This window comes from Periplaneta americana, chromosome 16, assembly GCF_040183065.1.
Source record: "Periplaneta americana isolate PAMFEO1 chromosome 16, P.americana_PAMFEO1_priV1, whole genome shotgun sequence".
NCBI classification, from domain to species: domain Eukaryota; kingdom Metazoa; phylum Arthropoda; class Insecta; order Blattodea; family Blattidae; genus Periplaneta; species Periplaneta americana.
The window spans coordinates 35,060,595-35,073,869 of NC_091132.1; the positions used below are offsets into that span (position 1 = coordinate 35,060,595).

At 35.4% G+C, this 13,275-nt stretch overlaps 1 protein-coding gene across 6 annotated transcripts in view; it reads left to right on the forward strand.

Moving 5' to 3' along the window:
* Positions 1-13,275, forward strand: part of Obsc (Obscurin) — a 439,567-nt gene that overhangs the window by 298,202 nt on the left and 128,090 nt on the right. For 5 of the 6 annotated variants that reach the window (XM_069813004.1, XM_069812999.1, XM_069813002.1 and 2 more), the window contains 5 exons: positions 120-1,742; positions 3,191-3,245; positions 6,108-6,311; positions 9,420-9,668; positions 11,094-11,235. In XM_069813004.1, coding sequence (XP_069669105.1) covers positions 120-1,742; positions 3,191-3,245; positions 6,108-6,311; positions 9,420-9,668; positions 11,094-11,235 — 2,273 coding nt within the window. The remainder of the gene's footprint in view (positions 1-119; positions 1,743-3,190; positions 3,246-6,107; positions 6,312-9,419; positions 9,669-11,093; positions 11,236-13,275) is intronic. The other variant, XM_069813001.1, reaches the window with a different exon arrangement.

Genomic DNA, 13,275 nt, shown 5'->3' on the forward strand with positions numbered 1-13,275 from the left:
TGTTGGTTACATCTTTATTCCAAGGAGGTCTTCAATTATATGTGATTGTTCAATACTTGAAATTCTGTTTTGAAATAAAATGAAATTATCAATATCAACAAATACTCATTATTTTACAGACGCCAGAAAATACCCTTTCTGAGAACATTATCAGAAAGCAAATAGAAGTAGCCAAACCTGCAGAAAAGGAACCAAAACCAGAAGTAAAATCTCCTGCAAAAACATCAGAACCAGCAGTCAGTGCTCTTGAGAAGAAAGTAGAAAGCATTACTGCTCCATCAGCTCCAGAAAGCAAGGCAAAACAAGAGGAGAAGAAACCGGACCTAAAAACCGAAGCTACTGAGAGTAAACCAAAGGCAGAAGTCAAGACTCCAGATAATAAAGCTGAGCCACAAATAGAACCACGTGAAATTAAAACAGAGCCACAAGCCAAGGTCCCTGAAAAGAAACAAGAACCACCAGCCAAAGTTTCTGAAAGTAAACCACAGCCAGAAGTAAAACCATCTGAGAAGAAAGAAGAAGCATCAGCTAAAGTCTCTGAAAGTAAACCACAGCCAGAAGTAAAATCACCTGAGAAAAAGGAACCAACTGCTAAAGTCCCTGAAAGTAAACCACAGCCAGAAGTAAAATCACCTGAGAAAAAGGAACCAACTGCTAAAGTCTCTGAAAGTAAACCACAGCCAGAAGTAAAATCACCTGAGAAAAAGGAACCAACTGCTAAAGTCCCTGAAAGTAAACCACAGCCAGAAGTAAAACCACCTGAGAAGAAAAAAGAAACATCAGCTAAAGTCTCTGAAAGTAAACCACAGCCAGAAGTAAAATCACCTGAGAAAAAGGAACCAACTGCTAAAGTCCCTGAAAGTAAACCACAGCCAGAAGTAAAACCACCTGAGAAGAAAGAAGAAACATCAGCTAAAGTCTCTGAAAGTAAACCACAGCCAGAAGTAAAATCACCTGAGAAAAAGGAACCAACTGCTAAAGTCCCTGAAAGTAAACCACAGCCAGAAGTAAAACCACCTGAGAAGAAAGAAGAAACATCAGCTAAAGTCTCTGAAAGTAAACCACAGCCAGAAGTAAAACCACCTGAGAAAAAAGAACCAACTGCTAAAGTCCCTGAAAGTAAACCACAGCCAGAAGTAAAACCACCTGAGAAGAAAGAAGAAACATCAGCTAAAGTCTCTGAAAGTAAACCACAGCCAGAAGTAAAACCACCTGAGAAGAAAGAACTACCTCCTAAAATCCCTGAAAGTAAACCACAACCAGAAGTAAAACCACCTGAGAAGAAAGAAGTTCCACCAGCTAAAGTCTCTGACAGTAAACCACAGCCTGAAGTTAAACCTCCAGAAAAGAAACAAGAACCACCAGCCAAAGTTCCTGAAAGTAAACCACAACCAGAAGTCAAACCTCCAGAAAAGAAACAAGAACCAGCAGCCAAAGTCCCTGAAAGTAAACCACAACCAGAAGTTAAACCTCCTGAAAAGAAACAAGAACCTCCGGCTAAAGTTCCTGAAAGTAAACCACAGCCAGAAGTAAAACCTCCAGAAAAGAAACAAGAACCAACCAAAGTCCCTGAGGTAAAAGCTCCAGAAAAGAAACAAGAGCCAGCTAAAGTTCCTGAAAGTAAACCACAGCCAGAAGTAAAAGCTCCTGAAAAAACACCTAAAAAGGAAGAACTCACCACAAAAAGAAAGGAGAAGGAACCTGAGATAACTACACCTCAACAGGTGCAAAAGAAAGCTAAGGTAAGTACGGCAAAATTGAGAAATCTAACTTCTCTCAAAATTTTCCTTGTTATTCTCGGCGGTTGGTTTCGACTATTATGCGATTCTTCTCAGCTGACTTGTGTAATATAAATCTTTTGTAAGTTTTATGTAACAATATAGATTTGGATTATGATGTGCAGGTACTAAAAAGAGTAAACAAATACTGCAAGAGAGTACCATTTCTATTTCTTTTCGAAAGGAAGCATTCTTGGATGCACAATACTTTCTTAAGTCAGTATGGTTTTACCCCGCGAATCCTATATCCAGAGGTCGATCATTCTGGTTATTGTAATATGTGTATTGTGTTTAATGTATTATACTGGGCAACTAATCTGGACTGGGTCTGCATCACAACATTTTTCTCTTGGCATGCGGGCTCATGTCTTCTGCATGCCAGTAGCCATTCAATGTGGCTGTTCATGGTGACAAATAATTACAGTTTTTCTTTTTTTACTCAGTATTGTACTGAACCTCTGTTATGAGAATATCACCATATATCTGTCTAGCTTAAGGCTGAAAAAATTCAAACGTGGATCCCAATGCTCTCCAAGGGTAATAGTTTCTTGGAGTCAATCAGTCACATAATATATTGCAATGTACACCGTATATATTCTTTTAATGTACTGAAGTACATATGATATTTCCATGCAGATATTCTGCGTCATCATACGATGAAAGAGTAATGGAACGGAGAAAAATTCCCTCCGGCGCCGGGATTTGAACCCGGGTTTTCAGCTCTACGTGCTGATTCTTTATCCACTAAGCCACACTGGATACAACCCCGGCGTCGGATAGAATCGTCTCAGATTAAGCTCCAACTCTTGGGTTCCCTCTAGTGGCCGCCCTCTGCACTACGTCATAGATGTCTATGAACGTAGGACCGAAGTTCACACATGTGCTGAGGTGCACTCGTTATGAGTGACTAGTTGGCCGGGATCCGACGGAATAAGCGCCGTCTTAAATCACGAAGTGATTTAAGCATATCATATCATGTCGGATTCCGGCCAACTAGTCACTCATAACGAGTGCACCTCAGCACATGTGTGAACTTCGGTCCTACGTTCATAGACATCTATGACATAGTGCAGAGGGCGGCCACTAGAGGGAACCCAAGAGTTGGAGCTTAATCTGAGACGATTCTATCTGATGCCGGAGTTGTATCTGGTGTGGCTTAGTGGATAAAGCATCAGCACGTAGAGCTGAAAACCCGGGTTCAAATCCCGGCGCCAGAGGGAATTTTTCTCCATTCCATTACTCTTTCATCGAATGTACACCGTGTTCCATTGAATCGACAATAAATTTATTAGTTAGTAATAAAAAGGCGAATAAGTTAATCCCATAATTATGTTGAAAATAAAATTTGAAATTTCATTTTATAGTTACTTACTGTGACAAATTATAATATTGTGTTATGTTCTTCATAACAGGTTGCTGAAAGTGAAAGCGACATGGCGCACTTCCAGTCAGTGAAGTCTGTGCAAGGTACTGTAAAAATACTTATAAAACAACAGGTTGACAGATAGTAGGTACTGCAGTAAATTTTGTTTTTAAATTTGACCTCTTTGTATCGTACATTTTCTTTCTGCTTCTGTTGTTTAAATCTCTTGAAAATACTTTATCTTTGCTCTTCTTGGCTTTGCTGATTTTGAATTACGGCTCATTTCATTACATATAGAAATATTAAGATACTATGAGTATATTCAGCAACATGGTTGATCTTTTCATAGTAGCAGACGAAAATGGGCGGAAGAGGAACTGGGACTATAATTATAGGCAGTATTGTCTTAGGAGCTATACAATTTTTTTATGAATCGTATGGAGAAGAGAAAATTTTGTTCATACAGATTCATACAGCATATGGGCACCTAAGTTTTGTACATTGAGATCTTTATTTAATGCTGCACTTCGTTATTGTGATGTTCTGTTAAGTGACTTAAGTGCTGAACTGTTAGACAAGCTGCAGCGTGTCCAGAATATGTGCGTCAGATACGTATACAACATCCAGCGATGTGATCACACACCACCGTCCTTCTCAGGTCTTTAGTAGTTCCGACTCAAGGAACGTAGAACTTTACAGTCATTGTCTTTACTGTTTTGAATTCTGCACACTTCATCACCAAATTACCTTTCATCTCGTTTCTCTTATCAATACTCTAACCACGATTTAAATACCAAAATAATAGGTTGTCTTTTAAAATGTTTCTCTTTGTGTAGGAGATCCCAGCCATATACATTTCATAGATATCTTATCTTGTAAATGCATATCCCAGGCACTGACAAGCAAACATTCTCATGAGGGCAGATAAAAAAGTTATTTTTTTTTCTTCCACCATGTTAATAATGCTAATAATGTCAAAACAAGTGCTTATACAAATTTTGTGCGAGATCGTGTGTATTTGCTTGGTTTCCGCACAAAACCAATCCGTGGAAAGTCTAAAATTCCACATTCAGTATTCCCAACCTAATACACATAACAATTTCCCTCTTCTTACCGCTTAAGTGACATATTATTGATTTTACTGCTTTAGGCTTTTAGAGACGTTCAATATAGTAATAATTATAAATTGGAAACTTACCACTGCAATTTCACCTAAATTGCACTGTTAATTATTGTTTTTAAATATTTGCAAAAATTAAGTAAACTCTACAGCTCCACTAAAGTTACTGCATTCGTGATGCAAGTAACATTAAGGAAGCCGTGAAAAAATCAACAAGATTCCAGACTCATCATAGACTGAGGGGGAAAAAAAGACAGACGTATATCACGACTTCCTGGAGTATAGTAAACACAGAAAACATTTTAAAGCAACAATGTTGAAGATAGATATTTTTGTTTTGCAAATTTGCCATCATTGAACAGAAACCAAGATGGAGATTTCATTGCAACTAATTAGAAATTCCTCTTTCATGTATGTAATAAACGATCTTCGCACAAAATAATGTACGATACACGAGCGGTATGTTTTCTTTCAATTATCGGAAATTAAAAAAGCTCAACTACGTTTCGCTTTTTCAAACTTTTCCTCGAACATGAAAACTTCAACACACCGCTCTTGTAACGCATATTACTATTGTCTACTTGAACGCAATTACAAGGGCTGTCTAGAAGATAAGTTTCCCTGGGGTCGTTTATAGAAAGAAAACACAATTTCATTTAAAGATTTATTGAAACAGGTGTAGCAATTGTTGAGCTATTACCAGAATTGAGACATTTGTTAAACCATGGGATCAACTTTTGTATCCCTGTGCTATAGAAGCCTGCCACCTGGGATCGCAATCAGTATGTGGCAACAGTCCTCACCTTTCTGTTGATCCCATGGTATGACAAATGTCTCAGTTCTGGTGGGGAATATGTTGAAAAATAGCTCAACAAAAACTATATTTGTTTCAATAAAACTTTCTATGAAAATGTGTTTTCTTTCTGTAAGTGGTCCCAGGGAAACTTACTTTCTGGCGGTCTTCGTAATTGCGCTCGAGTAAGTAGAAAGATTATCTGCTCCCATGAGAATATTTACTTGTGAGATATTCAACAGCATTTACATAAAATTATAATAATTGACACCAAAAATCCAGTGATATCTGAGAACAAAACAGTGATTTAGTTGGAAAAAATATATACAGGAACTCATCTTACCAATTTAGTAAATGCCAAGTGCTTGTACTGGGTATCAAGTTTGGCACATGTTTTTGACATGCATATATATTTTTTTTTTCCTGGAATGGCATTCTGGTCCAGTTAAACCACTGGAGAAATAACAAAATCCGGGGACATTCTGGGGATGAATTTTGTGTGGGAACAAAAAACAAAGTTTTGGGGACTGTCCCACGAAAATTATTATGTCTGGTAGCTTTAAAATAGGCAAATAAACTAATAAATAAAATTTACAGCCCCCAAGTCTCCAAACAATTTGCAGGTGATAGTAAGTGTCCATTTACAAACTTCCCCAATTTTAAAACCATGAGCCGTGATTGGTCAAGAGATAGAAACAACGAAAAGTGCCGACACAAGAACATACAGTAATATGTTAGGTATCTATTTCTAAGTAGCATCGTAAAATAAAAATTAATTACATACAGTAACAAGCACGTTGTATTTTAATTAGTATCTGAAGCAGTTTTTCGTATTTAGTTCATAGTACGGTGGTAATATAAACAGTAAAATAATAAAACTGAAATAGTAGAACAATTTACAATCTGTTTCTGTAGCTATCAGTAGAGTATGCTACTCGTGTTGTACATTAACTTGCGTAGCCTTCTTTTTTAGCACTAATTGTATTGCTGTTCTATTTCTTCTCTCCACTTTTTGCATGTTGTGGCTTGACTTCTTTATCTGTGCCTCTCTAGAGTTTTCAAGTGAAGAAGTCTACATGGAGTCGAGCAGTGTTATGTCCTCATCTGCGTCAAAGAGCGTGAGGTTTGAATCAAGTTCTATGCAATCCTCCTCTATGGAAACTGAAGGAAGTTCCAATGTATTCAAACTGACTCGTTCTACATCAGCCGATGGTCGGCCTGTGTTCACTAAGACCATCGAAGGCAGCAATTTAGAACGTAAGTGGGTCATGTTACACCTACTGATACTGTTGCAATGGACTACAGAACAGTCCATTGAATATCCTCCTGCACTATCATATTTTATTGGCTATTGCAATACTGTAATTTTATTGTATTACACATGAACTCCAGTATCCTAAAAAAATGTATGTCACAATCGATCTAAATGAAGACTTTTTTATGTAACTTATATTTTCCTACTCAATTATGGTACCTTATGTTTTATGTGACCCATTTCAACATTAACAATTAACTCATTCGTTCACTCTAGATTTGAAAAACCGTGCTTTGGCTTTCTTGTCTGTCTGACTGATCATATGACCAGTTGACTATTTGGCATACCTAGAGGTGACGCAAGAAGAGCTTGCCACGGAAAGCTGCGCGAACTTTTGGAAATGTTCGGGTGCGCTCGACCTCACTTCGATTCGATTGGTAGTTCTCAGTCGTCTGCTGGCTTGATGTTTCGAGTGAGATTTATCACAGTGCGTGTAACATAACCTAAACCTTGTTGCAGAGTAACTAGTAACATAACATCGTTGAAAATACAGAAGCACGAATTTTTTACACATAAAATCACTGAATGAAATGACAAAGATGTTATAAGAAATATGTAATCATGTAATAATTTATATTTGACGTAATAAAGCACTAATACTATGTGATTTTATTAAAATGTTCCGATAACTAGGGTACTATGGTCGGTTTATTTTAATCTGTATATATTCCTTATGTTACGAGCGGAGCCTGTTTCGTTTTTCATAAATTTATGAACGTTATAAATAATTCCCCAGTTTGACTGTGTAACGTTTTATTAGCACTTCCTAATTTAGAGCGAAACAGGGGCATTGTTAAGTACATAGAATCTTATACAGAACTCTGTTATTTAACAAACACACTTTGAACTACATAAAACTACTGATGTTAGGGATAAAACGCAGAACATGTAACTCACACACTGGCACAATACACTCCACGATACGAACAGCTCAAGACCGCGCTTTTGAATGCGCCCTGTAATCAGCATTAGGTGATTCATAGCAGCCATGTAACGAGCATTGCGACATGAGGACCGAATATCGTTCTCTGCACATCAGTCAAATGGGCAAGCTTTCTTTGCGCTTCCTCTAACAACGAAGCAACTGATTTGTTCTTTTTATCAACTCTGTTTTCACCAGTAACTTGAAATATCATATTTGTTCTTTTTATCAACTCTGTTTTCACCAGTAACTTAAAATACCTTGTGGTAACATTACTTTTCCTATACTTCATATGAGAAAGTTACTGTCGACCTGGGTGGCACAGGCGGTATAGCACTGGCCTTCTGTGCCCGAGGTTGCAGGTTCGATCCCAGTCTAGGTCAATGGCATTTAAGTGTGCTTAAATGCGACAGACTCATGTCGCTAGATTTAGTGGCATGTAAAAGAACTTCTGCGGTACCAAATTCCGGCACACCGGCGATATAACCTCGGCAGTTGCGAGCGTCATTAAATAAAACGTAACTTTACCTTTAATAAGAAAGTTACTCATTCATTCATTCATTCATTCATTCATAGTTTTCTGCCAAGGGCAGGTCCTTCACTTGCAAACCTAGCATTCTCCAATTTCCCCTCTTTCCCGCCTTCCTCTTCGTTTCCACATATGACCCCTATATATTAATGTTGTCTGTCATCTGATATCTTCTTCTGTCCCGAACATTTTTCCCAGTCACCATTCCTTCCAGTGCATCCTTCAGTAGGCAGTTTCTTCTCAGCCAGTGACATAGCCAATTTCTTTTCCACTTCCTGATCAGTTTCGGCAATAGTCTATCTTCACCCACTCTTTCTAGCACAGCTTCATTTCTTATTTTGTCTGTCTACTTCACACGCTTCATTCTTCTCCATATCCGCATTTCAAATGTTTCTAGTAGTTTATCTTCACTTTATCGTAATGTCCATGTTTCTGCCCCATACAGTGTCATACTTCACACAAAGCACTTCACTAGTCTCTTCCTTAGTTCTTTTTCTAAAAGTCAGCAGAAAATTCTCCTTTTTCTACTAAACTCTTCCTTTGTCAGTGCTAGCCTCCTGTTGACTTCCTAACAGCAGCTCATGTTACTACTTATAAGTACACCCCAAGTATTTGAAGCTGTCCACTTGTTCCACTGCCTCATTTCGAATTCGCACATTTATCTTCTTTATTTTTCTCCTATAACCATGGTCTTCGTCTTGTTTACATTTATCTCCTTCCCATACTGCTCACAGCTATCATTTAGTTCCAGTAGCATATCCCATGGTATCATCTCCTCTTCTGTTAACAATTTCAGCAAACCTTATGCACTTATGCACTTTAGTCTTCTATTTCCTATTATCACCCTGAAAACAGTTCTTCACTAAATTGAGAAAGTTAAGAATCATATAAATTGTACTGTACAGTAAATGACAGAAGAAATATCGGTACTGTAATTAAAAATATATTATATTGAAAACTATACATCTGCACTATTTTAGCTTGCATTGACTAACGAAACAATTCAATGGTGGATTTATTGACCTGTCGAAACATTTTTTTTTTTACACTTCTTTCCCTTGCTGTTGAATGTGTCTACTTGTTCATAATATGATGTCTCCACGCCTTTCTCTATTGAATATCATGAATTCATGACACTTATTGTTAGCTATGACTTCCCAGAGAGTGCCTTCAAGTGAAACATTCTTTTAAAACTCTTCAAGTTTCAAAATTAACAATGCAGTAACATTTCATGTATAATTCACGTTAATCTTATTAATTGTATGAAATTTTAATTTTTACAGTGGTTGAGTTGAGTTTTAGTGTAGATTTTAAGTATTATAATTGTGTTGAGAAGGGAATGTCTCCAATGCTCTGAAATCTTTTACTAGTTCTAGCTGAACTGCACCACTTACTATTAGTTGCCTGTTCAGTAGTTTCGTGTAAGATGTGATGATAGTATGTTATCAGTATTCCCTTACAGTTGGAACCAGTTAGGAGTTCTGAAACATGGCTGACAGTTTCCTTCACGGCATTTTTATATTGATAGTTTATAACAATTAACATAATTCTCGTGGCTGCCAGCCATGAAGCGAGTTTGAATGTGTCTTTTTGTGACAGCCGGCCAGAATGCGATATTCGAGTGTGAACTGACATCAGACACACCCACCACGATGACCTGGCTGAAGGACAACCGGCTAATGGACGACAAGCTCGCAGATCGCGTGTTGATTTCATCACGCGACAATAACACCAACTTCAGACTGGAGCTGCAACACTGCCGTGAAAGCGACACCGGCATGTATACAGCGAGGGCCACCAACGCTGTGGGTGCTGCCACCTGCACTGCACAGCTGATCGTGCAAGAGTGTGAGTCAGATATACTGGAATCAACTGTATGATTAGTTAACTATAAATATTTGAAGTTTTGGAGAAATCCCATTGCCTTATTGTTTTTATTTTCAAGAAGCATGAAATCGCACTTACAAATTCATGTCTCATTTTTAAGCTACGCAACAGCCTGCAAGCAGAGATGTATTTGAGACCTGGTAGTGCCAGGGTACAGTACTATTTTTCGAGACTGGGCAGCATCAGGGCACTTTTATGATTTTAAATTATTTAGTTTTATTGAAAGTACTGTTATCTAAATTGCAAAAATAAAAGAAGCTTTATAAACGATTCTGTTTAAATCAAACTAAGACACAACATATGTTATTTACGTTAAGTGATCCCACAATTTTCAACTCTGTCATCTGCTAAACTTTTAGGAATTGTATTGGATTCCAAATTATCTTGGGCCCCCCATATTGATTATGTTTGTACTAAACTCTCAAGAATTATTTATTTATTAAGTAAATTGAAAATACTGGGGCCTGAAACATATTATGTAAGAAGTGCTTATTTTGCCTTCTTTAATTGCATAATAACCTACGGTATTACTTTATGGGGAAATAGTTCTAGTGTATCAGATCTCCTATTACAAAAAAAAAAAATCCTTATGTATATTAACCGGTTCTGATTATGATGCGCATTGTAAGCTACTATTCATAAATGAGGCTATTCTTACTGTTATTAATCTTGAAAGTAAAGAATAACTTAGCAAATTATTATCATAGATTTGATTATCATAATTATAATATAATTATAATACAGGATACAATTTTCATCTGACTGAATCTAATGTTAGACTGGAAACAAAAAAACAATTTATGTCCATGGCAGTATCTATGTTTAATAGATTGCATAAGTCTGCACGCACTGTTAGCTATAATACATTTAAGATTGTTTTAAAACGTTGGATGATTAACCATCCCTTTTATAGTATTAGTGAATAGGTACTTTGAGTCCTCAGTTAATAATGTACGGTATGTTTTTAATATAATCTATTCACTTTGTTTTGTTTTATATTGACTATGTCCACAGTATTTGTAATAATACTCATGACTTTAATAAATCTAATCTATCAATTTTTCACATTTCAGTCAGTTTATTTAATTTTTATAAAGAGATACTATGTCTTTCAGAAAAGTAAAAAGGCTTTAGTTTTATGAAATATACTTGGTGATACCAGTACCATTATTTTCTGAGAGAATATTAGATCATAATTGTAACTTAATACGTTTAGTTTTTACTTTAAATATTTTCTGTGCGCTTTAACGGGATTAAAACAATACTAAGCATTAAAATGAAGTCAGGAGTCCGAACAGATTAAAATACTATAAACTGAAAATCTTAATCTTTCTGCAGTTACGAATTATATGTGCTATATCTCTTATATTTTCTGTTCATTTTCAGTATCAGATGAAGAAAAGAAGAGGCGAGCAGAAGCCAATGCTCCACTATTTATCGTAAAATTGAAAGACACCGAATTGCTAGAAAACACATATTTACGGTTTATGATAAAGGTGAAAGGACAACCTAACCCCAATCTCACATTGTAAGTACATCCCCGTATCTCATTTTAAGAAAATAGGATTCCATATTTGCATTTTTTATTGTTTTCTTGACCTATGTTACCTTCATCCTTATTCATATTCATATTCATTTATTGCGTCCAACTGATCACATACATGATATGGGACATGTCAAAAGTAACACATAATTAGGTACTAAGATACAACATAATTAAAATACAATACAGTACATTAACTAAAATATAACATACAAAATTTCAACATCAACAAATAATAACCACAAGAACAGATATAACACTTTACAAGACAAATCACATTTCATTTAACAATCTGGAGTTAATTTCAGCCAACGTATCCTTCATGAGAAGACATCCCTTCTCGAAGTCAGGATCTGGAAAAGAGGAAGTAAATTTTTTTAAGTAAGGCGTTCTTTTTCTATTCAGTTATGGCAATTTTCAATAAATCCGTTCATACTGTAAAAACCAGTTTTTGATTAACATTTTGTACAGAGCTTTCTTAAATTTTTGAAGTGCAGATATTTTTTTAAGATAATTTTGTAGCCTGTTATACAAAATATCAGCATAAATGAAACTATTTTTATATAGAATTATGTTTTATGTTAAATTAGCTATAGGCCTACTTCAAAATTTTATGAATATTCCGCATATAAATTATTAATCTAACAAATTGTCTTCATAAGTTCAATAGTTGATCAGCAATGTCGTTTTAGTTATCAGTTGTTCATATATTAAAAAAAAAAAAGGTAACTCGGTTAGGATAGAATTCTCAGGAAGAATTCTTTCTACACTATTCTACATCACGTTGGTGTCTTAATGATTCTAGTTGATAAAAATGTACATTACGCAAATGTATAGTTAGTGTTGATCAGCTTCTTTCTTATGTGTTTTTAATTTACTGCTTTCTGAAGTGTTTTTGTTTTTCAACTACCATTAAAATATGTTATGTTATAAATGTGTAAAATTTCTAGCAGCGCAGATATTCTAAGATAATTCTACGATTTAAGTTTTTGTTTAGTTTCTGGACAGCATAACAGATATGACCGGAGTAGCCTATGTTATTTTTCAACTTAATAATGAAATAAATTTAACTCTGCACATTGCATTGTTATTCAAAATTAAAAATACATTTTAAGAAATGTAACAGACCATACAAAACAAGATTTTGAGGCTTTCCCAAAATGATGTACCGTTACCTACCTTATAGATTTACTTCTTCCTTGTCTGAACCTTTAATTGTTGAGTATAACTCTCTTTCTCATTTCAAGTGACGAATTTTCATTACCGGTATCATTAATTAATTGAAATACTTTCTTTACATTAAATTTGTTAAATCACAATTATCTGCAATTTATTCGATTATTGGAAGCAGTAAGTTATTTTACGATGTACATCATACTTTATGAAACATTTATGTAGCACTTACGGTATTTTTGGAAAACTGAAATTAGTATTTAATTTAAAAATAACCATTATTAACATTGGCACTTAAATATGTTAAAGACAAAGAAGCTACAGGTTAACAATATTATTTGTAACATAAGATTACACCAGAATAAATTTAAAAAATCATGGAAATTGAAATAAATAGGAATCGACTGTCACAAATAACCCCTGAATATCACCTTCATTGACAGATTAAGTTAAATTTATTAAGAGTCAAAGAAAAGGCAAGAAAATCTTGAACTTAAGAGTAATAGGTTAGGATAATTTTATTACAAATCAAAACGATGATGGCAAACCAAAAATATGTGATATGCCATCTAGGGTAATTACGTAAATAAAACCTCATTATATTAATGGAAGCTGTACATCCTTACACTAGGAGAGAATAAAAGACTGGGAATGTTTTAACTCCAGTCTGTTGGACTGCATTGTTAACGGGATGCATTGAAATTGTATTTAATAATTGACACCAGTAGTGGAAAGGAAAGTTCAAGACAGAGAGGAGATGGCTTCAAAACATTCGTCTGTTTTTTACTCTGATTGTCGATCTTTGGAAGTGTTTAAGACTAAACCTTTCTTTTCGAAATAACTATTTCAAAT